The sequence below is a fragment of the Diospyros lotus genome, chromosome 4 (genome assembly GCF_014633365.1).
Source record: "Diospyros lotus cultivar Yz01 chromosome 4, ASM1463336v1, whole genome shotgun sequence".
NCBI classification, from domain to species: Eukaryota; Viridiplantae; Streptophyta; class Magnoliopsida; order Ericales; family Ebenaceae; genus Diospyros; species Diospyros lotus.
Window position 1 is genome coordinate 25050570 of NC_068341.1, and position 24356 is coordinate 25074925.

The 24356-nt window shown below is 36.0% G+C and overlaps 1 protein-coding gene across 5 annotated transcripts; it reads right to left on the bottom strand.

Moving 5' to 3' along the window:
- Nucleotides 1-876: 876 nt before the first annotated feature.
- On the bottom strand, nt 877-19528 carry LOC127800064 (TOM1-like protein 4). 5 transcript variants are annotated; one of them, XM_052334469.1, is made up of 11 exons: nt 19375-19515; nt 19184-19265; nt 18260-18416; nt 12905-12983; nt 9031-9129; nt 8823-8936; nt 6151-6296; nt 5216-5297; nt 3328-3413; nt 3004-3234; nt 877-1804 (listed from the first exon to the last, which is right to left on the bottom strand). In XM_052334469.1, the coding sequence occupies exons 3-11, from the start codon at nt 18367-18369 to the stop codon at nt 1141-1143; spliced, it is 1611 nt and encodes a 536-aa protein (XP_052190429.1). In that variant the 5' UTR covers nt 18370-18416; nt 19184-19265; nt 19375-19515; the 3' UTR covers nt 877-1140. The 5 variants fall into 5 exon arrangements, with proteins under 5 accessions (XP_052190429.1, XP_052190426.1, XP_052190428.1 ...); XM_052334466.1 differs by having other exon boundaries at nt 18260-18420; nt 19375-19514; XM_052334468.1 differs by lacking the exon at nt 19184-19265 and having other exon boundaries at nt 18260-18420; nt 19375-19528.
- Nucleotides 19529-24356: the final 4828 nt, after the last annotated feature.

The window sequence follows — 24356 nt, forward strand, 5'->3', positions numbered from 1 at the left end:
CCCGACGTTCAATCACGGGTTATTGTGTGTTTCTTGGTGATTGTTTGGTATCCTGGCGTTCTAAAAAGCAAGCTACTGTATCTCGTTCCTCAGCTAAAGCTGAGTATCGTGCCTTGGCTGCCACTGCTAGTGAACTCACTTGGATTATCCAGCTCTTGTTCGATTTTTAGGTTTCTGTTTCTGCACCTGCTATCCTATTTTGTGATAATCAAGCTGCTGTCCATATTGCTACTAACCCGGTCTTCCATAAACGCACCAAGCATATAGAGCTTGATTGCCATTTTGTTTGTGACAAGGTCTTAACTGGTCAGATCAAGCTTCTCCCTATTCGGTCTCACCATCAACTGGCGGATATGTTTACCAAGGCTCTATCTCATTCCCAGCTTTTTTTCATTACTGTCCAAGATGGCCATCCTCAATCCTCATGGTCCATCTTGAGGGGGCGTAACAGAGTATTTGGGTTCATTGTATTTTTACTTTTGAGTTGTTAATTTGTATTTTGCTTTTGTTATTTCCTTTCTAGTGTTGCTATTTTGAACGATGGTATTTTGATAATTTTGATGTATTAGTTTTAGGGCTAGTATTTAAAGATTGAGATCTGATTAATGAAAAGATCGATGAGGCTATTTACATTTTGTCTCTCTCTCTCCTATGCTTTGTTAAGTGAAGCACATTGGAAAGCAAAACAGTGTTTCTGGGTCTTTTTGGGCTCTAGAGCGAAGACCCAGATTATAAGATACTTGGCTTATTGTACAAAGCTCTACAAAATGTATTTGAGCTCAAGCAAATTTAATGAACAAAACATGAACAGGAAGTAACTGATTCATCATACAATCTTACACAGAGCCACTCACTATGTAAAAGATAGAAAAAAGATAACAACAAAGGCTCAAAATGGGCCACATCAGAATCAAAGAAAGCAATCTGCATCCATAGATTCACATACACACAAACATACATACATATATAAATAAGCAGTTCATTACCCTTTTGCTGTGTACCCAATCCCAATCCCGAATTCTGAGTTACGCAAATTTATTCATAGTCTCCAATGGTATAAATTTAACCTAATGAATCAAGAGCTGTAGAAATAAAAAAACTGTACCACATGCTCTGTGCTATCTCTGCAGGAGTATGTACTTAAAATGATCTGTTGGGTTTGGAAGCCGACGAAGATGTCGACCGGGCTTTCGCAAAATCAACCAGATCTTTGAAGAGTGCATCCTCCTGCTTCTCTTGTTTGCTTGGAGGTGATGGATTTAAAGAGAGATGTTGGGTGCGTCCAGATAAGCTGTCGTAAGAGGAACTGGATCCAGTACTTGAGGGAGAAGCACCGCCTGGGAAAGTTTGCTGTTGCCCGAAGAATTTTTGCCGCTGGTTATACTTGGAAGGTGGGGGTGGAAGGGTGCTGGGACCATGAACATCCCAAGGTGCTGGAGGCAGCCGATCAGAGGATTTGGTCGCTGGAGCTGGCTCATCATACAAAAGCTGCCTGTTGAACATGGACGCAGTGGGATTTAAGTCATCAGAGGGAGGGGAGGGAGATGGTATTGGACTTGATACTGGTCGGGTGGAGTCTGTGTTCTGTGAACTACTCGGGACAGCAGATGCTCTGGATCCAGAAGTTCCAGCAGATATTTCAGCATTATTGGTATCGCCACTAAGATAGTCAATCGTTCCAGCATCTGAAGTAGACTTCTGGAACGAGGGTCGGGGAGGAATATTATTTGGCTTGACTTCTACATGTTCATTCTCAGCATTGGCTGTTTGTCGGCCCTGTCCCTTTAAAGCACCTCTAGATGACCTGCAAAGTATAATTAGATAAGATTGTTACTGCAAGACTATAATGCTTTTTCTTTTTTGCTCAAGTAAAATGAACCACAAGGGTTCAGGAACAGCAGTTTGTGGCACAACCACGTGTAGAGAAAGCGGGACCCACAAAACTGCCACATCCAGGCAATTTGTTGGCGGGAAGGGAACCCACTGGTCATTTATCTACAGGAAAAATGTTATTGGTATATCATGGTGTACATCTTGGGCTATATAATGATGTTCCAATGTCTAAAATGCCCTTAATCAAGGCGCTGAGGCGAGAGGTATTTATGTCATTTATGTGCATTTGTGTAGCCCAAAATGTACATAAATGATGTACAAGTAACATGACTCTTATCTACAGCTAGAGGTCTCTCGACTCAAGTGGTGTGGGATTGAAGAAAAATCTTTCTCAAAATTACCAAGATGTCCCAATGTAATACTTGTGTTGAAAAATTTTAAGATCTCATACCACCTGTTGGGATTTTAAACAGACAAAATCGAAGAGAAATCACTCCCATAGGAAAAAAAAGAATACAACAATTTCATGTGATGCGATATCTCAATACATTATACACTTACATTCATATTCCCAAAGAGGGTAATCAACAAAGTTATAGTTTTTAAACAGGAGAACTGGAAACCCTCTTTCAACTCACACCACCCCAGCAAACTCTTTTACATTTTCTCACAACTAACCCTGACTACTGACGTGTGTTAACCATTACTTATCCCATGCTAACAGATCTATTTATAGATCCCAAACCCATATTTCGGATGAACTCCATATTTTCACTGTCAGCTGCAAGCTCTGTGTGCGTGCGTGTGTGTGTGTGTGTGTGTGAGAGAGAGAGAGAGAGAGAGAGAGAGAGAGTTGTGAGGATTGTGATAAGAGATCAAAAGATCTTCACTGAAAGGAAAAAAAAAAAAAGGCTTTCATAAAAACCATACTATTATCATCTAACTAATCCACTTTCATAATCACAACTTTGCACATTCCTTAGAATGAGTACTCAAATCACAGGAATGAACAGATTCAGAACTTGAAATATGTTTGGAATAATCATCATTTATTAGCAAAATATTATTTCCAATTTTTCATCTTTCACTACATGGTTAAAGTAAATGTGCATCTAGCAGAAGCATTCACATTCATCAGCTAAATGGAGAATATGCAGTAGGTAAAGTCACCTGTGTGCTAGCTGTGAAAATTCATCTTCTGACTCTTCATCTTCGTGATTTACGTTCACAATAGGTGCAACTGAATTTTCTACAGTTCCTATTCCAGCTGGAAAGCTTCCCTTCACAATACCATGATTCAGGTGAACTGGAAGGCTTCCCTTTGCAATATCATCATGCAGGCGAAGAACACGTTGCAAGTCATCATTCAATGCCAATCCTTTGTACAGAAGCTCTTCATCTCTAGATTGAAGCAGCTGTCTATAGTAAGTTCAAAATGATAAAGGCTGCAAAAATCAGGACCATAACCTCTCTTATCAGAACAAATGAACTTACACAGTATTCTTCACAAGATTCATGACGCGCTTTTGGTAGGAACGGCACTGCTCAACTAGATCAACAATCACTTCTTCCTTTATTCCCTGCCATAAGAACCAGAATAATTAGGAAATACTATTCCCTCATAAGAAGCACAATATTTCTAGTTGAAGCCAAAGATGCTTTATTTTTATTTACATTGAAAAGCAAATAGACTAAAATGTTTGAACCACTTAGAAAATTTAAAATTGTTTCAGTCGGATGATAAGGATTTCTGATTGAAAGCACTCATCCTGCTGCACAATCACATCTTATTTTCTAGGTGTTACATGCAAACCTTTCCAGCAATAAGAAGAATTGATGTGAGCTCTTTCACAGAATTCTAGCTTTCTTTCCATTTGTAGTCCCCATTTCTATTCATGAGCAACTCCTAAAAGCTTTCCAAGTTCTTTCCTCCATCAAAAACTTATTTCAAACTAGCGCTGATATCCACTGTGACAGGCTAGACCCAAGCATCTAACAAGCCACCCAATATTAGAGGCAACATTGCCCAGCAAACCTGTAATTCTTCCAAACTTTCCCTCTTTAGCAACTTTGGTCCAAGTAAGTTAATTATTAACAAAGAAAGATTTAGGGCGCATTTGGTGGTTGTTTCCAAAAGTGATTTTCTAATGTTGGAATGCCCAAAAAAGCAAAAAACAAAAACAAGGGGACGCATTTAGCGAATTGGTTTCAGAAATTGATCTCAAATATTCAAGGTTTAGAACAATGAAATGATGCTTCATTTGTTCCGAAAATCATTTTCATATAAAAATAGAAACTACTTGAAAACAATAATGTTCCAAAGTTTGCCGTTTCAGAAATAGCAAAAACAAAGACAATTAAAAGTACAAAAGACAAAAACCAAAACTAAACAAGCTCTTAGTATCTCAACCCCCCTCCCCCTGGACAAATAGAAGCTTCATTCTTGCACTTAATGGGAAATATGGTTGATGTAGGAATTCTGTTGCAATGGTGAGATTAACAGCTGCCACCTAATTGTCATGGCTCCAAAACAGGAAATGACCTAAAAACAAGGATGGACTACGACATTCAACCATCCTAGAACCGACAGATTGGGAGTCTCGTGCACAAGGCTTGTTCGTTTTTGCTAGGTAACAGTAGACTGTCTTTTTAGTTGAGGTACTTTCACTGTTATAAGATATCAGTTCCATTAAAAAGTAAACGATCCATGGGTGATAAAAAAAAAAAGAAAAGAAAAGAGATAAAACCAAGAAAATCACATCAATTTTGGTCATTAAGAATTTTATAATTCCACTATCCCATGTGACTTTTTCAATATAACCATTGGTGTGAAAAGAAAAACAAGGGAAGTGTCCTGAAAGGGTCAAAGCTGGTTCACATCACAATTACAATTCCATATTACCTACTAGTTACAGTTAGAAATGTAGCAGGTTTTCTCAATATAACAAGCATCAACATGAAAGCTAGAATCCATATAGCCAATCCCATCTAATGGGATTAGTGTTGTTTTCATTGTAACTAACAAGCTTCAGCATGAATTAAATCCAACAAAGAAGAACAATTTGGCACAATAACCATATTTATTGGAGACAAAAAATGTATGCTATTTGCAAAAAATTGTATTTATTACTTTGAATGTCATCCAATTTGACATCCAAAATCCTTGGCTGAAACTTAAGCTAGCTTAGATATGTAGAATAAATGACATTAAAATTTAAAAAAAAAAAATTAAAAAAGGTTCATTTTCCAACAAATGTATGATTTTGCCCAGGCAGATAATCATATGACTCAGTCTGAATCTTCTCTGCCAGATAGAAACAAAGCCTTTAAGTTGCCTAAAAAATTTTGAGGCAAAGGAAAAGGAAAGAAAAATTAATGCGACCTCATGATTTTGAGGATCCAAGGCTCCAAGCATTTCCATCAGCACATTTGCCAGACCCTGAGCATTTTGAATCTCTGGCAAGCTACAATAAAGACAAGGATTGAAAATTTTATAGAATTGTTCAGCAAGCAAAAACGAAAGAAAATTTATAGAACTGCATTTTATGCAGAAGCACATTAAAATAGGGAGAAGGCACAAAAACAGACAAGCAACTCATCAATATCTATCAAAGCTGCTGCTAAGTAATCTATATAGAAAGAATTTTGGTACACACCACATTGGGAAACCAAAAGATAATCCTGTCACATTGGGAGTAAAGCATGACAAATGAACCATGGAATAAGTTTGAACGAGACCAGTTTTGGTTAAAAAGCACACTAGATAACATTCAATGGCAGCATGTATGTTGATGGTGAAAAATAGTCAATGATAAATGCAAGTCACTACTCCAAAATCAGTGAACAGAACATTTATCCTCGCATCACCACATGGGAGGCAAATATAAATTTTAGGGCAGTCTATACCATTCCATGAGCTCTCTAGAAAAGTCAGTTTAAAACCAGAATGATGGATAATTTGCTTGTAATTTATATACATATAATTTCTCCCAGTCTATATCAAAGGCAATCATCATTTGAGGAAAATGGTTGGAATCAGATGGATAATGCTATTCAGGGAAACTGAACACAAAAACAACCCCCGCTCCCCCCCTCCCCCCTCCCCCGGGGAAAAATAAATACATAAAAGGAAAAGGAAATATCAGAAAAAGAAAAGAAGATTTGGGAAAAAAATCAAAAAACAAAAAAGGCATGAAAACTAGATTGCATGTTTCCTGAAATTAATGAACAAAGGGAAATAGAAACTAAGACCAGGCTGAAGAGCATATCTGGTAGCACAGGGCACGGATAAAACCTCGTATATTACACAAATGATACCTTAGTCCAGAATCATCAGTCTGAAGAGAGGCCTGAATAGCAGCTTCTTCATATAGTGAATCAGGGTGACTTATTGGCTGGGATTGTGGAGGAGTAAACAATGACACACTGTTTTCCTCTGTAGGAGGAAATTCAACTCCAGCAGCCTATGAATTACCACATGGTAGCTAATTAGGGGTAACAGCTTTTAGATAAGAGCAGAAGAAATCAATTCCAAACATGAAGTAGCAAGCCTAGGTGATAGAAGTTTCAATCAAAAAACCTGGAAAGGTTGATAATTAAAATTCCAAGAGCAGCATATACAGTAAATATCATCTCATATACTTGTCCAAATGAAGTAATTTTATATATACACTGTTAAATATTTATTGTAATTGTGTACTATTAGGGTTATATATGCAATATCTATATATTATGCTTTCTCAGTATAAACACAAACTGAGATGATCATAACTGAGTGTCCAGCACTCCTCCATTCTGTGTAAATTTTACATAATATTAGTGTGTTGCAATCTATTGTAACCGTTAGAAGTTATCAAAATATTTTTTATTTGTGTGTGTATATTTTATATATTTGGTCATATCATATCATCTTACCAGAGTATACTGATTGTGATTACAAAAAGAATGATATGCAAAGAGACCTTTTTGGCCAAAACAGTCTACTGGAGGTTGGGCTTGCCTAAGCAACCACTGCAGTGAAACCAGATCATTGGCCGATCAACACACTGACTCCCACACACACATTCTGTCTCCATGTGAATCTCAACCACCAATGCGTCATCACACATGGGACTCTAGCCAAGCTCCAAGTCTCCTCCAACTGTCCAAGACAAGTTCTCTTACTTGGTTTTGTTTTCAGACTGTTCGGAGCACCTAACAACCAAAGTACTGTATAATTCAAATATCTTTTTACTTTGATTTGTGAGTTTTTTGACTTCTGACTATATGTAGGTATAGTTTCGGAGTACCCTTATTAATTTTTAGTCAGATCTGACCGTTGTGAGTACTCAACGGAGTCTAAAATTTAAGTATCTAAACTGTTATTACCATAGTTGGCTACCCAAAAACCCAACGGTATTTCCACAGATTTAGGAAAACATGGCAGTAACTGATTGAGTTTTATTGTGGTTATTATATTAGGAACATGGTCATAGAGGGATTTAGGGGGTACAGAAATGCAGAATGGGCAGGTTCACCATCCAATAGAAGGTCTAACAAGGGTATTGTATCTTTGTATAGACTGTTGAGGTATATAATAGTAAAGGTATGGTGGTAATTCTTGTATATACTGTTTGTGTATACATATGTATACTATACATCAGAAATTGAGTAATAATATCAATATTTTTCAAGGTATTTTGTAACTTCTATATGCAAAATCCTAACCCTAGCATTTTCGGTCATCGTCATCCTTACTGGTTGAGCCATCTCCCCATTTAGCACCACTAGATCACGTGACTCTGAGATTGTGTGACCCCTCACCGACCGTCACTCAGTTCCAAGAAGGACTTTTGACTCAAGATCAGTGTCGCACGAAGACTCTTTTCTCAGATTCAGCATTGTGCAACACAGCCAACACTCTCTACAGATTTCCCTCATGTCGTCCCCTTCTTTTCTAGGCAGACTGCCATTGCTGCACTCGTCTCCAGCACCAACGCACCACATCCAGTGCCTACAACATCAGTTCTGTCAAGATCTGGCACCACCAGATCTGTGCTCTCTTCATCATATCTATGCTCTCTTCTCTTCCAGCTTGCTAGAGCAACCTTCAGTCCAAAATCTGAACAATATCATCCACAACCAATGATACCCCAGATTCCACTTCATCAACAACAGTCACAGACTTATCAACAATAGAAACCGTCCCTCATTTTTCCAGCTTAGGATTCATGACTAGTCATACTAAGCTTGAGAGGGGGTGAGATACGACAGTGCTAGACTGGTGTTTTTCTGTGTAAAAGGGACGAGACCCCATTCAGATCACATTAAAGATCGGTCTAAAATCATTAAGAATTCATCCAAGCTTACCTTTTAGGATTCATTGTATCTGTAAGTTACCAAGGACTAACAGAAACCTGCTCCCACAAAATCGATGCTTAATTTAATATACTACAAAAACAATTCCAAAGGAATAATTCACAACATTCAAACAGAGTAATTATTAGAAAAAAGTAATTATCTGTCAGAAAACTTAATCAAAAATTTTCTACAGAATGTATCTGAGATTGTTGGGCTTAATTTTTTAGATACAACAATAATAATCATTGCAAAGCATCTCCTTACAACTTGAGGAGCATCCAAATCACTTTTCTCCACCTAGATAATTTAAGTATTTACTAAAACTCACATATCAGCTTAATGAAAACACAAACTGTAACTTTATTTATGCAAAATCTCCTGTAGTATAAAGGTTGAGATAAAGGAATTGATGAAGCCAGAAGTGATAAAAAGTATTTACTAAAAATCAGATATTTGGTTTAAAGAAACACAAAGAAAGTGTAACTTTGTTTGCACAAGATCCCTTGAGAAGAGAAATGCCGACATATAGTGTTGATAAAACCAGAAGTAATTAAAAAGAAAAAGAAGAAAGAAGAAAGAAAATAAAAAAGCCTACTGTTGAACTAAACTAATTTAGTAGAATAAGAAATCAAAACAAAGAAAACCAATACCTTGAGTTTATTATATGCTGCATAGTACTGTGGGTACCTTCCCATGGGCCCTCCCAATGCTTCTTGCCATGTATCTATCAAAATTAATATTTTCTCCCTTACATTTAAATCAGTCTGCATATAAAAATTACAAGTATCAAATGTCCAATATTTTAGGATCTGACAGGAAAAAAGAAACGCAAGATCATGGAGAAGGATATATCACAACCTTCTTCTTTGCTATTTTGACCATTTCACTCAGGATATCTCGCTCAACAATTTTCTGGAAAATGTTTTCCCCACAGTTCTTACTAATGGTCTCCAAAACCTGCATGAGAAATTTCCAAAACAAAAAAACCTGTTAGCCAATTATTTTTCGTGAAAGTACCAAAAATGGATAAAGTGGAGATGGAGTATACTTAAACTCCAGCAAGTTAAGATATGGACAAGATGTGATGAGAGAAGGGGAGTTTGGGATCTGATTTACAAGTCTAATACCGAGTATACCTAAAACCAACTTATCCCATCAAGAGCTGATCCAGTTCACCCTGAACTAATTGACTAAAACACCCACACTCAATTAGAAGATATAGCAGCAGCTACATTGTATTCAAAAAATGAAACATCAATTCAAGGAAAACAGATTAGGGCCTCACAATTAGCTTTTATGCAGTAAACTTTCTGCAATGCATCAAATTATGAGTTGAGGCAGGCAGAGTTCTAGTTTACACAACCAGAAAGTAGAAACCATGTATTGGTAATGCATCATCACGAACACTAATGAAAGGCATTCTCACTGGCCCAAAGAAGCATGCCAAAAAGATGGGGCATTAGCATGCCACACAAACTAGATTACTTTTTAAGTACTCAGAAAGTTTCTAGTGCCATAAAAGCATATAAAATAAGGGAGTTCCCCTGCCCCATGTATACCTCATAAAAGTATATGGAGATTGATCAAAACCTTCATCAATCTCTGTTTTTCAATGCAATGCAATATATTGCAGATGATCACAAGTACTCCTGTAATACCCAGAAATGATTTAAGGTCATAAATAATATTTGGTGAAGGGTACAAGTGGAATTACCAAAAGAATAGGGCTTTAGGACACACTGTCGCAGTCTTAAAAGACCGAAGTGGCTCGAGGGAGTACCCCGAACCTCAGATAGCCAAGCAAAATGATATAATATCGACAAGTGACACGAATCATGATTTTTAGTAATAAAAGAAATTTGATCGGGAACAGTTTTCGATACAGCTGTTGACCGGACTGAGAAAACCGAATCGACGTAGGAAACGTCCAAAAAGTCAACGAAGCATGTCAGGGACTAATATTTTATGTATAGAACAACCCTTCAGTGATTTCGGGTTGAATCGAATGGATTTAAGGTCAAATCGACTAGCCGGGCCTAAGTGTAATTTTCCAAATTTGCCCGAGGGAGGTCAAAACGGTAATTTTTTGGAAGTTTCAAAGATGAAATGAATAGTACAAGACTTGTGGGCCTTGGTGATATATTTGGAAAGATCAGGGGTGTCTTGGTAGGGGCTAAAATGAGATTAGATAAAAACATGGGGTGAAAGTGCAATAAAACAAAACTTTGCAATGTGAACGTAAGGGAGAAGACGGCCGCCGCACTGCCACCGCACGTGGCCGCCGTTTCCGGCGATGGGACGGGCGAGGCTTGCTTGGGGAAGGTCGTAGCCGGCGGTAAGAGGCTTGGGGACCAAGCCATGGTCGGTTATTGGCCAGAAGAAGCTCGGATTTTTGATATAAATAGAGGCCGCGAGTTCGAGCTTTTGAAGCATAAATCGACTGAGTTTTTGAATGATTTTGAGCGAGTGATTAAGGGGCTTTTGGTCGCGAGGCATCAAGGATCACTTTGGGCTCGATTTGAAGCATTTTGGTGCATGTTTGAGGGCTATTCGAAATCGGCCGAGGGTTAGAGGCGGACCGCGCAAGCCGGACCTGTAAATCGATTTTTGAAGGCCTTAACGGTGTTGTTTCGGCCTGATTTTGGTGCCATTGGGATCGATTCTTCAAGAGCTTCAAGGGGGTACCGATTTTGCAGCCATCGGAGCAACCGCCGGTGACCAGTCTTGAGGAAGAAGACGACGCGCGTGGCTGCACGCGCTAGCTTCCACGCGCCAGGCGCGTGTGATAGGGGCATTTTGGTATTTTTCTTCCAGTATTTTTGTTAATTTATTTTAGGAATTATTGTGTTGAAATATTTTGGAAAATAGCTAAGGAAATAATTATTTTTGAATTATCAAGGTGAAAAATGGGAGAAAAATAGAGAAAAATATGAAAAATTGAGGAAAATGGATTTTAACACTTCCTTAATTAAATATGGTGTTTAGGAAGTGTTGTGGCTCGAGGTTGCATATAAGTTCAAATATTTGGGATTTGTCATGCAAATCAAGGCGTTGCACGAGGATCGAGGCAAATTCGAATACGTTCGAGGTGAGTGGTTTGATTCCAACTTTTCCTTGTCTTGGAAGTGTTTTTAGGTGCTTGTGGTGGGTTCTAGTGAGCGGTTATACCCTCATAGACATAGATTGTTTTACAAGGCTTTTACTTATGATCATTGTGTCGATATTTGCTACATTACATTAACTGTTTTATTTTAAAATGTTGGTGCATGGCGTGTAAATTTTCATATCATTTGGGGTCAAGTTTAATTGCATCGTTGGGTCCGTATGGGGCAGGATGGGGTCTACTTGAGATTGGGACAATGTTAATCCAGGTGAACGGGTGTCACACTGGGGCACTCGAGGGAATAATGTTAAACCAGGTGAACGGGTGTCACGACGGTGCACTCGAGGGATTAACGTTGGACCAGGTGAACGTGTGCCACAGTGGGGCATTCGAGGGATTAAGTATGTCAAGGTGATATCTCGAGTTAGACGTGTCTTGCATGTTGTCGTATAGTATGCCATGCTCGTATGTCTTTCATGCATTGTATAACTGTTTCATACCTTCACTTAGATGGTTTATCATCTAACATGGGTTATGCCCCTGGAACATTCAACGTTCCAGTCAGGGACAACAGCGAGGTCGAGAACACGACAGATGAGCCAGTGGTGTTTGTTTGATAGTTGTTGTTGTTGTATTATTTTGGAAGCATTGATGTTATATATCGCTTGACGATGTTGTAATAATTAGTATTGATGTTGTATACATATGACGGTATGGGAACATTTTGTGTGTAACACGTGGTAGGCCATGTCATTTTGATTAATTAAGTATTCCGCTGTGTTTATATTGTCTCGTTCGGTTAAAATTATGTTATTATTAACTAAACGAGTAAGACTGGAACTCTCGGGGTATATATCTGCATGTGGAGATTGTTCTTGAGATCACCGCGGGTGCCCGCTGTAGTTTTGCGACGAGTGTTTCATCGTTTCATCGGCATGTGAAGATTGTGCTCACAGGCGCCGCGAGTAACAGATTTGGAAAAAAAAAGAAAAGAAAAGAAACCCCGGGAATTTCCTTATAGTGACACGCCTGTATAGAGCGGGGTGTTACAACTCCAGACATGGCAATATTAGATAAAACTTTGCCATAATTGGTGACACAATATCCTTTGTGTGAAAGAGCCAAGAACGCCATAATCACTTGTAAGATGGATGCTAAAAAGATATATCCACTCTCTTTGGCACCTACTTTGTCCGGGATTCAAAGGGTTGTTCCCAGATCAAGGTCGTCGGTAGTTAGAAGAGGGTTGTGTTAGAAGGAATAATCGTTGGTATGACAAATGGTTGTCTCTATGGTAGCAGCCTAGGAAAGGAAACTGGCAGATATAAATCTATACCAAAATATGTCTCCTTTTTCCTTTTGTTTTTTGTTTTCCAAGTAGTATTGCAGACCAATTTCTTACTTTTATTTAAGCAACAAGGTTTAAGGTTTTTTCTTGTTAGATTTTCTCCAGTTGATCTATGTATATATCCTGCGTCAACAAGATAAATTGTACCCCATCAAATTTAAAAAAGTAAATAATTACCCCATCCAAAATCAGACCAACTTAAAGCAAACAGATACATCATATTGAACAGTTGAAACAATGACAGTGATTTCTAGGAGAACAGGAACACGAAAAATACTCACAAAAAGAGCAAGCAGCTGCTTTTTAGGACTTTTGCTCCCCAGACGCTTCTTGAGTAGCTTCAAGGCATCCTTTGTTTGCCTGAAATCCCAACCCAATCCAACATCAAGGTTAAATATATATACATATATATATATATACATGTACACATATATAGAGAGCAATTGTTAAAAATGGTAAGGAATGGGGAGGTAAAAACATTTAAGCATCTTAATTCTACAAATTTAATAAATATTGATGCTGATTTCATTCTCCTTTATTTTGAATAATTAACAATAAATATTGAAGAAATACCAATAAGCAAGCAAACCCTATAGAGAAGGATATATGATTACACATTTATATATGCTTTATGTGAATTTATAATTAAGTAATTGGTTGATAAATTTTATATGTCCTATATCCATGGGCTACAAGGATCATCCATAGCCAAGGGTCATCATGGATCAAGTTATCTCATTGTGTTATGATTCCTGATATATTAGGTCTAGAATATCCTACTTAATCAAAGTTCGCATACTTTTTATTTTGAGTCCTAAACCTTGTAAAATTAAGAGATATCGAGCGACCCATAAATATTAATTAATAGTTTTATTAAATAAAGAGAAAAAGGAGTTTGATTTTGAATACTGATGTGACAATCCTCAAACTTCATACAATGTATCTGGTTGATTTTTAAGTAATGGTATCCAAGATAATAGGATGCTTGAAGTCTTTTTTCTCTCCACCATGTTGACAAAAAGCTAATCTTGAGTTACAATTTGCAAACTCAAAGCACCTTATTCTTTACCACCAGAGTGACCTTTAATTTAACATTCCAAGCCCTAAGCCCTATATATAGTTGATAGTTGTCACAGCCCGGGGACCTAACTGTAATTAAGGGCAGGACATACTTGTAATTCTTTGTTGTTCTAAGGATAGTAGAATTCTCCCACATGTGGCTAATTGTTCCTAACGGCTGGGAGAGTTAGTTAGGAGAACTCTCTAGACTTGTAATTCTCCCATAAATAAGATGAACACCTGAGGATGGGGATCATGTGAGGATTATTCCACTGATCTTTTCCCTCCTAATTCTCTCAATTCTCTCTCTCTCTCATTCCCTCTCTTTCTCATATTTGTCTTTCCCACTCATTCCCGGTTCTTCCAAATTACCGAAGAACCTATTAGTCAGATCGGAGATCTGACAATAGCCAGATACTTCCAAGAACTTAATTTTATAATCTTGGAACCACACACTAAGAAACCAACCCAAAAGTTTAACCCCTTTTTATATCTATAATTCCTAACCTTACGCTAAGCCTATTGCAAGAAATCCTTATCCAAGTATCCTAGAACTGTTCATAGATTTGGTGAACAGAGCAAAAGATTTCTCTTCCTTTCTTTGAATCTTTCATCATGGAAGTCCTAAGGGAATGTTTCTTCTAATAATCAAATCCAGAAGGCAACAGGTAATTACCATGGAGAGAAATAATGGCAATAAATTCTCTATCAGTAATTCAATACATAAATATCAGGGTAGTAAAATGAAGTTATTAAAAGATTCAATCAATGATTTTCTTTATCAAACATAACTAAGCGTGTATCGATGGAAAATGCCTGAAGTTTACAAGTTTGTTCAAAACTAAAGCTTATTTGCAAAAAAATAAAAATAAGAACTAAACTTGAAACCAAACTTTTTCCAAAAATAAAACTCTCCCCATCACATTGAGCCACCTCATCATTCAACTGAGAGAAAAAGAACAAAATATTGTTTCTGTCAAAAGACATAACGGCATCAACAGTTCCATTGTTTTGTGCTTAATGCGGAAAGCAGTTTCTGCTTAGCTAAGGCAGAAACCGTGCCAACGGGGTTCCTGCCTCAGATAGAGTCAATGTTTCTGACAAAGGCAGGAAAACTTGATTTTTGAGGGTTCATGAACAACTGACAAGTAGCAGTTCCCATTTGGAACCACAGGCTTGTTCAGAGGTTCATGAAGGGAACTGCGGACTTTATCAGGGGTTCATGAAATTTCAGCCCACATGCTGAATTTTGAAACCCTGCTAGTGGTCTATTAAAAATTACAAAATACTGGCTATGCAGTTTCTGCAAAAATTTTAAAATTGAGATAGTGGTTAAAGTGGATAAAGTGTTTCTCTAATTTTTTCTGTGTTAGACAACGAGATGGCTTTGATGTGACAGAGGGAGCTTTAGTTAGGGAATAAGCTTGATTGGAGTGTTAATTTGTAAAGTTGTTTTTTTTTTTTTGTAAATAAGTTTAAAGAAATATTGAAAAACTTTGAAGTTTACAGGTCAAGATTTCGGCCAAAAATACTGCCTGCCTTTTTTCCTCCTCCTTTACAGATTAGGAAGATTCATAGGAGAGAAATGAAGACTGTAATTTTGTCACTGTTGGAGAAAGCAAGAAGCTATGTGATTGTTGAGATACTAAAGTTGATAAACCTAGTTACCACAGAACAAAGGTACTTTATATTTCTATCATTCACAAGGATGCTAAGGTTTGCAAACCATTTCAAATATTGATTTGGAATTCCAAACAAATCCAATGATCTAAGAAGAAGCTTGACTCTGTGATTTTTTACTTTTTACTTCTAAACAATCAATGCATGTCACATCAACTTCCAGATCTTATACACTTACAATTGCATCTTCAAAACACCAAAACTGCATATCTTTGCTTGATAAACAGCAAGATCAAGTTCTTTTGGTGCAGCGGAGAAAGCATCAAGTGTGAAAAAAAGAAAAGAATAAATTAAGTAATTGACATGCCACTTGTTCAAAGTATTTTGCTTTGATGCAGGGAGAATTAGGACCAATATGATTCTTAATCCTATGTAATATATGTAGTTACTATTAGTATGCCAGAAGTTAAAGGACAGTTTCCATTTTTTATATTTGTTAGAATGGGCCCTAAGCCCATTCATGAATATTATTAGGTTCTATGCCCGAAAAAGATTTTAAATAGGTTTAAAATTTCCCAATTAGTAAGAACTCTTGATTTCATATTTGCAAACACAATAATAGAGTAATTAAGAGATGCATATAAACTAATGGATGTCTCTTTTATAGCAGTATTCAACTCAAAAGAGAGCCAGATCTTCAGATTTGATGAAAAAAATATGGAAACTTGGTGTAATGTGTTAGTGGCCTCTCCTTGCAGGTATATCCCAAAGAGATGTACTAGATATTCCTAAAGCTTTTTATTTTCTTCTTTTTGAAGTGAAGTCCCTATAAGGGGCTTTGAAGGGAGAGAGCTAGGAAAATTTATTTGGAGATTACCGAGAGGCATTTGGACTTCTACATTGTTCCGAAACGACCTTCTTTCTAAGGAATGAAGGAGATGAAAAGATATTGAACTTTTCTTTCTGTTCCTTTTTTTGCAGGTGACTTATTTGGATTCCAACACAAGCTAATATAGGGAACAAATCCCAATGTCTACAATGTCCTACTGGGGCATCACAAGATCTTCACCATAAAATTTGAGGCAATCTATGATTGAGAATTTATGTTGCTTTTGTAGATTATGATAGTATATTTCTCTTATACATCTCATTCATCATATTGTGGCAAGAGATTTCAGTCGTATTTCCATGTTGTACACTTAGTTTCATAATTTCAATTATGTGATGAAACACATCAATTATCTTCATTCCCCACCATCTCATGTAACTTTTCCAAGTAAAAATGGTGTTGGAACTTTATCTCATTATTCCCTCATTAGAGGGTTACGTCAAAAAGGGCATCCTGTATAAACTTTTTCCACATTAGTCTTTTGCATTGATTTGTGTTGTTAATGTGACTTTTAGAAGTTAGTCAACATTATGAATGCCATGCCACCGACCCTAACTTGGCTAGGTTAAGGTGAAGTTATGATGACGATGATTAATGTGGCAAGATATTTGTGGAGTTTGATCTCAGCTTTTTTAAGACAGGGTGCATGTTCAGCAAGGATGTAGCCAATGTGATGAGTGGTGGAATGGTAGGGCAAGGAATTGTAGGAAGAGTGTATGGTTTTTAGCCTTTCTTTGCTTACAAATCATTTGATGAAAATGGATTTTTTGAATTTTACCGAGGAAGAAAAAAAAAGGATCTTTCAAGGGATGAAGGACCCTTTGAATAGACTCCAATGGAACTTGCAAGGAATGAAGGAAACTTCATGTAGACTCCAAAGTCCATTCACCTATATTTTATCATTTGGACTGAGGAAGCATTCCCTAATTGATGGGGAATGATCTAACAGAAAGATAGTTCAGCTATGAATTGATGTACAACCAAAAGAAATACAAGAAAAACTCAAGACTAAGCATAAAATAAATTCTCAAATCCATATTGGCAATCGAGACTACTTTCAGTAACAACCTAAACATATTTATATACACACACACACAACTAATAGCTATAATCCTACCCCAATTAGAATTCCATAACCCTAATCTAATTAGAATTCTACAAACTAATGGAAACAAAAGAAATAAAAAAAAAATAGTAATTCCTATTTCTACGCCTAGAATATTATTTTCCAAAATATTTGTTTTTAATGTCCTTTATCACTAATGTTTACCAATTAGTCAATTCCAATGACTCTCAACTTGCAAGATTTTGTTATGCCTTGTGTATTGATGAATGTATAGGCTTCAAACTGTCACACGCACACACACAAGTAGATTTATATAAATATATATGTATGTATGCATGTATAGAGAGAGAGAGAGAGAGAGAGAGAGTTCACTTCCAATACGAAAGTATAGATGTCATGGTTCAATTCATTTTTATACAATGAGATCTAAATTGGCTCCTTTCATTGTCTTCTTAACATACATCTTGCGCATCAAAAAGAAAAAGGAAAAATCTCCTTATTCTCCTCAGAAACCTAGAGGGGTCTCCATTCCAGCTGCAAAACTCTACCAATAAAGCAATAAACTCTTGTTCATTTATATACCAGGTGGCTTTTGCTTTAATTCTAAAAGAAACGTACTTGCTGTCCAGGATCTCAACTAGCCAGATCCTGAAAATATCAAGTCTCAAGACAAATGCAAAAACTCACTTTCTTGAGACAGCCTTAGTCCAAGTTTCTTAAAGTAGTCTATATCAAGGACTTGAAGAGACTTCACTTGTAGGTTTCATTGCAATGTTAGGTTATGCAAAAAATAACTAAACTACTCACTGAAGGTTGGACAAATTGCCAATGGCAACAATTTCATGAAGTCAATGCAATTTGAACAATTATTAGTACCGATGAAACATTTGACATTTATATGTTTTGACTGTTTTGGTCTTCACGAAATTGGGGCCACTGATCAACATAGTAACTGATCAATGAACAATTATCAACATATAATTGATATAAAAAGAACAATACCGAGGATCCATGTTAATTATATCACATAGTTCAATATTTATTGCCCAGTCTGGACCAATCAGTGTGTCACTTGTCGCCCTCTCAACACATGCTGCTGCATTATTAGCCATGCCTATCTACGGTTTACACCTTCTCAAAAGTATACCCCACCTTTGATCTTCCTAGACAACAGAAAACACATAAATCAATCCATTATCAAGTCCACAACACAATTTAAAGGGAAATGCACGTCGTGAAAAAAACATCATGACAAATAGATATACAACCACATATGCATGTGTACATCAGCATCCAAATTTAAACAACAAACCTGCAAAAACTTGGAAGACCAGTACAGAAAGGGCTTATAAAAAATGTAATTAACATAGAAAAGTATGGGAAGTAGTCTTAATTCATGAATGGAAATAAGAAATCCCACAAGAATTAGAGCTTGAAAAAAAAAATACATTAACCAGAAAAACCGAACAAACCACTCAAGGATAAAAAAAATAAATAAATAAAAAAGGGTTAGTCAGACAGAGATCAAAGCATTCCCAGAGTCATTGTAAGTTACATGAACCCCGCAAACACCCACCACTTGAACTACAATTCACGAACGTAAACTACAAAACCCACAAAAATGAACGCTTGAAAAATCAAAATTACTCTGAAAACCCAGCAAAACCCAATAAGCACTCAAGGACTAAAGCTCAGAAAAACGAAATTAGTCAGACAAATATCAAAGCATTCTCAAATATCCACCAGAGGAAATCTAATTCACGAGCTTAAACCAAAAACTCAAAAGAAATAGGCTTGACAAACCAAACGAAAAATAAGAAATCCCGAAAACTCCTCACAAAGATTAGAGCCCCAAAACCCAAGATCAAGTAGGCAAAGATCAAAGCATATTCCCAAATTATGATCACTTCAGAGTACCACACCCACCAATTCAAGAACCAGAAAGTGGGGACACTCGCTCAAAACCCAGCATCGATAACAATCAAAATTGCAGAATCGGAGAGAGATTCTGAGAAGAAGAAGAAGAAGAAGAAGAAGAAGGCAGCACTATCAAAGTCATAGTCGTCAACAATTAGCCGAAAGATAAAAAAGATAAAAAAAAAAAAAAAAGGTCACACCTGTCAAGTGTCGACAACGGCAACAAAGACGCGAGAGAGAGAGAGAATCTAATGTGCTTTCTCTTTGCGTCAGCCACTGACCTTTGGAATATCGTCAATTATGCTTCGAATTTAATCTCCGATAAGCAACAATTCATGAGGACCATAACATAATATACTTTTGAAGATTTAATCTACAAATAAACCTTTAATCTATGACTTACATTATTACTCCAACATGGTTGCTACTTCATTTTCTAGACGCATACAAGATTGGAATTCTTTCAGATTTCTCTATTTTATATTTATCCTTCTATACTTGTATAAGTAAACGGAGCATTTAAGAGTTATTAAAATTCTTTATTCTTTTTAATGGCACCAACTCCACTTCTCCTACAACTAAAGAATACTTTATACTCTGCACTTGTAACTAAAAAAGAACTAAAATATTCAAATTATACCTCACTTTCAATTGATATCACTTGATGGTTGTAATATTTAATTTTTTTTATTTCTTAAATAACTCTTCATTGATGATAATGTAAATTGACAATTATGAAAATGAAAATGAAAATGAAAATGTTAGTTATATGTTTAAATTTTAAATTTACTATAATATTTAGTAAATAATTGATATTGAAAATTTTAAAATAAAAAACTTAAAAAATTATATATTTTAAAAAATTCAAAACTTTAGTCCATCAAAATAAATATTTACTAAAAAATAAAATAAATTTTGTTATTTTTCAAAATATATGAACAAACATAATATACGTTAGAATTTCTCTTTTTTTTTTTGCCTTTTTTCTTAGTATCATAACCATGTTGAGTTTCTATTAACACAAAAACTTTGTTTAGGGTAAGCTAAATATATATTTTAATCTTTGTATAAATAATAATTCAGATTTGTAATTAAAATAATAAAAAATTAAGAATACAATTGATTCGAAATTTCAAGTTCAAAAGTATTTTTAAAATAATAAAAAATTTAAAAATTTTAAAAATATATATATAAAAATTATATATATATATATATTGCCGCTAGGGTAGAGTTTGGCCATGGGAAAGGCATAAAGTGCTGCAAACTCTTTGGAAAGCTGTGTCAATTTAATGTGGTTGGCATAATAGAAATTAAGTAAACTGTTCATGAGATGAAAAAGTAGCTGGTAATTGACCAGTGAACAATCAATCTTCACCAACCATAATAAAATCAGAATCATATTAGGAACACAAGATCTTACTAACTAAACCCCCCCCCCCCCCAAAAAAAAAAAATCATCCCTATTAGTCAAACTTATAAAACTAAATTATTGGACTTAACATCCATCTTAATAATAGTAAGGATTGTCCAAATGATCCTCACTCTTAATTTCTTAAAACATTAAGATGATTTTCACATCCTAAACTTTTATCATTAAAAACCTTAAAAAATTATAAAAGTCTTGGTTATCAATTTATTCGGACTTGTACATTTTTTTTTTGTTTAAAACCTCTAAAAATGCGAGAGGATCTAATAATACTATTTATTTAGCATTAAGAGATGCTCGAGAAATTAATTTTTCTAATTTTTTGAATCACGAATAAGCTCGTCTAGCTGAAACATTTTTAGAAAATAATTCAATCTATTTTAATTATTTTTCTAATTTCAGAGTTCCCTTATGAATGAAATTTTGATTTTATAGTGTCTAGACAACCAACCATGCATAATACTACAGTCAATCAAATTTCCCAATAATATTTCTAAAACCTCATTTTTGTTATTAATTTTGAAACCGTTAGGAATTCTTTTCAAAATCAAAGAATAATCAAATAAATACCGTTCGAGGAGTTTTATATCTTGATTATGAGATAAAAGATGATGGTTCGACATATTCAAATATAAGAAGTGAAATAAGCATAATAACCAAAAAAAGAACTTTTTAACATAAATAAAGAATTTTTATGAAAATATTTTATGTTAGAAAAAAAAAGATTCAAAGAGAAAAATATTTTAAGAATTATTATAGTAATACAGAGTTAATAGATTTTAGATCTTTGTGGTATGAACATATGCAGTTATTAAAGTTAAATATACCTTTTCTTATTGATTTGAAAATAGGAAAAAGATATAAAATAATGTCTTTCCTTAAGAAAGGCCATTAATTAATACGTCATAAATAGTGAACCTACTGTAGAAAAAGTGTGGATGCCCTATTCTTGAACATTTGTTAGAAACGTCCTTATAGAAAAAGTGTTTTAGGGGTCTCCTAAAACTTAAAAATTTAGAAATTAAACTAGACAAAGCTAATGTTAAGAATATCATAATTTAAAAGAATTTTACTAATGAAAATGTAATTTCTATTAATGAAAAATTAAGTCGAATAGAAGATTAATTGCAAGAAAAATCCCTTAAAAATTCATCATCCCTTAAAAATCCACCAAATCCTAGTTTTAAACTAGATTTGTAGGCACTCCTGCTTAGATATCCCAACCATCTGAACTATCCGAACGGGAATGCCTACAGGAGGAGAAATAATGAAACATAAGACACTCTGGCATGCATACACAAGAATTAGAACAGCAGAACTTAAGCTATATACATGCATGCACTACGAGTACTTCGCTAACACAACAGTCACAAGATAAATAAATGAAGACAGATTACTGTGCCGACAAACATGAGACACGAGGAAGGACCTGGTATAGTAAAAAATAACAGGATAAATTCCTTTCAAATATCAGAGTTGACGGGGACTAACGGAACTGCCTGTACACCATACCAACTCTGCCCTAGATGTTATCTCCCTTGCCCTTGACCCATGCTGCCACTACCTGAAATGATGGAAAGCAGAGTGAGTCGAGAGACTCAACAAGTATAAAGAAAGAAAGGCTGTAGGCTAAACACATCCAGAAACTCTTCCCAAAACACCAACCCCTAAACACACACAAGCCATGAGACACCCATCACAGCATAAAAGTGTAAATAAAAGCACATATTAGTTCTTAGGGTCCACACAAGACACACGGCACCCAAGTCCCATACCAACCTGCCGTTGCCCTAAAAGGCAACAAATATCGCCAACAAACCTATGCGTGCTATATAGGGTCGGTGCTTCTGTCACCCGTGTGCTTGCGTCGGTCTTCCCAACACTCGAGCTGTAAAATAGCCAAGCCATAGGCTCTCTCGAAACGATCCTCCCTTCTGAGATCTGTGAACTATCGGTAACCATGCAATGCATATAAAAATGTAATAGAGTAGTAAGCATCAACGTGATACACTGGCGCCCATACATCCAAGCATCAGGCCATGCTCTGCCCACGTAGTAAACCACACGCGATGCATATGCTCGTTCCAGATGTAATCTAACCACGCTAGAATGTCCGTGTCCAAGTATACTCAATAAATGAATACCCTAACATGCATCTCGTACCCATGTGCATACCAAATCATGAACGATGAAACAATATATTGAATCATGCAGTAAGTCACATAATGACAGAACTAGTTAGCAGTGTATGGCACCTGTCAACGGTCAGTGACTAGGAGTGTCTACCCGATGGTCCACTTCAGAGCCGTACAATAGTCTATTCCACGTCACCAAACAGCCGACCCTTGCCCTACTGCTCGATAGCACTAACCGACTCACACTCGAGAAACCCATAAAATAAACCCGTACCTCTAAGACCTAGTCCGAAGTTAGGTTCGACATCATTCCAAAAGAAATGGGGCGGTACAAACCCCCGTAGGCACACAACAAATAAAATTCTAAAAGTCCCAGATTTAATTCAAATTATACCAAATGAATAATAACCCAATAAATAATGCTAGTCGCTGAATTAGCGTAAGGGAATGGATAAAATACGAGAAACCATGGAGACTCTCACAGGAATTAAAGAACATGAGAAGAGGGTTATGAACTTGCCTTTTAATAGCATATTCCCACCTCTTTGCCCTGCCGCTGCACAAATTAGCAATTTTTACTAATTACACTAAACTTTAATATAAGGCCTATACGTGAATCCTCAATAATTTGATTAAATTGGTATAAAATTGAGGCTATTACAAGTATAAGAGATCACTAAAAATTAGAAAGTGAAGAGGGCTTGTATTATTTTGCAGATTTTTTGCCTTAAATGCCCACGCATTGTAAAATAATAATAATACTAAAATAAGTCAAAATATAGCCTAAAAATAAGATTTAATCCGTAGAAAATGTTTAATACAAGCTGATTAACCTACCTTGCCTTTCAAAACTTCAATTGCACGGAGTAAAATCAATTTTTGAATTTTTCCTTCTATTTCTCCCTTCTTCACGCCCGTTTTTGTCTCCATTTTGCTCTCTGTTTTTATCTTCAATTAAGCTTCAATTGAAGCATTAATAGTAGTAGAATTCGACCGAAATGCATGGTTAATTTGGTCTTAAAAATTGAGTAAAACAAAAGGCGTAGGAACAACAACATGGGCGCACCAGCATGCGCCACATGGTCGCGGCTGGCTACCCACCGCCTTGCCGAAAAATGACGTCATTTTGGGGCTAGTCTTGCTGATTAAAAATCAGCATTTCTTCTAGTCACGCGCACCTCCAAGCCTCAAACCCGCGACCTCACCATCCTCCTCATACGTGCGCATCATCCGCGCTATCCACACGCCTTCAACATATAATGCACCCAAGTTATATTTAACATGCAATCGGCCCCCTTCTTGGAAATTATAAAAGCGCCCCAGCACTTCCAGAAATCATTACATGCACCCCAAACTCCCTTTTCTCTTATTACACTTGTACTCTGAACATTCTTAAAAATTCACCTAATTACTTCTATCATTAATTCCATAAATATTACCAAATAAATTAATTAATTACCCTTAATTCCTTATTTCCACAAAACAATATAAATTTTTATTTTTCCTTAAATCTCCAAATAATTTAATATTTTTCTTAAACTCACAATTAATCAATAGTCACTATAAATACAAGAATTATTAACTACCAATCGCTCCCAATTTAAATTAATAATCATTAATT

Coding starts and splice junctions, on each gene's coding strand:
- LOC127800064 (XM_052334468.1), bottom strand. CDS start 18,369: ATGGCTAATAATGCAGCAGCATGTGTTGAGAGGGCGACAAGTGACACA. Junction 8,937..9,030: donor TCAAAATAGCAAAGAAGAAG/GTTGTGATATAT, acceptor TTTTATATGCAG/ACTGATTTAAATGTAAGGGA. Junction 6,297..8,822: donor CAGCATATAATAAACTCAAG/GTATTGGTTTTC, acceptor GGTAATTCATAG/GCTGCTGGAGTTGAATTTCC.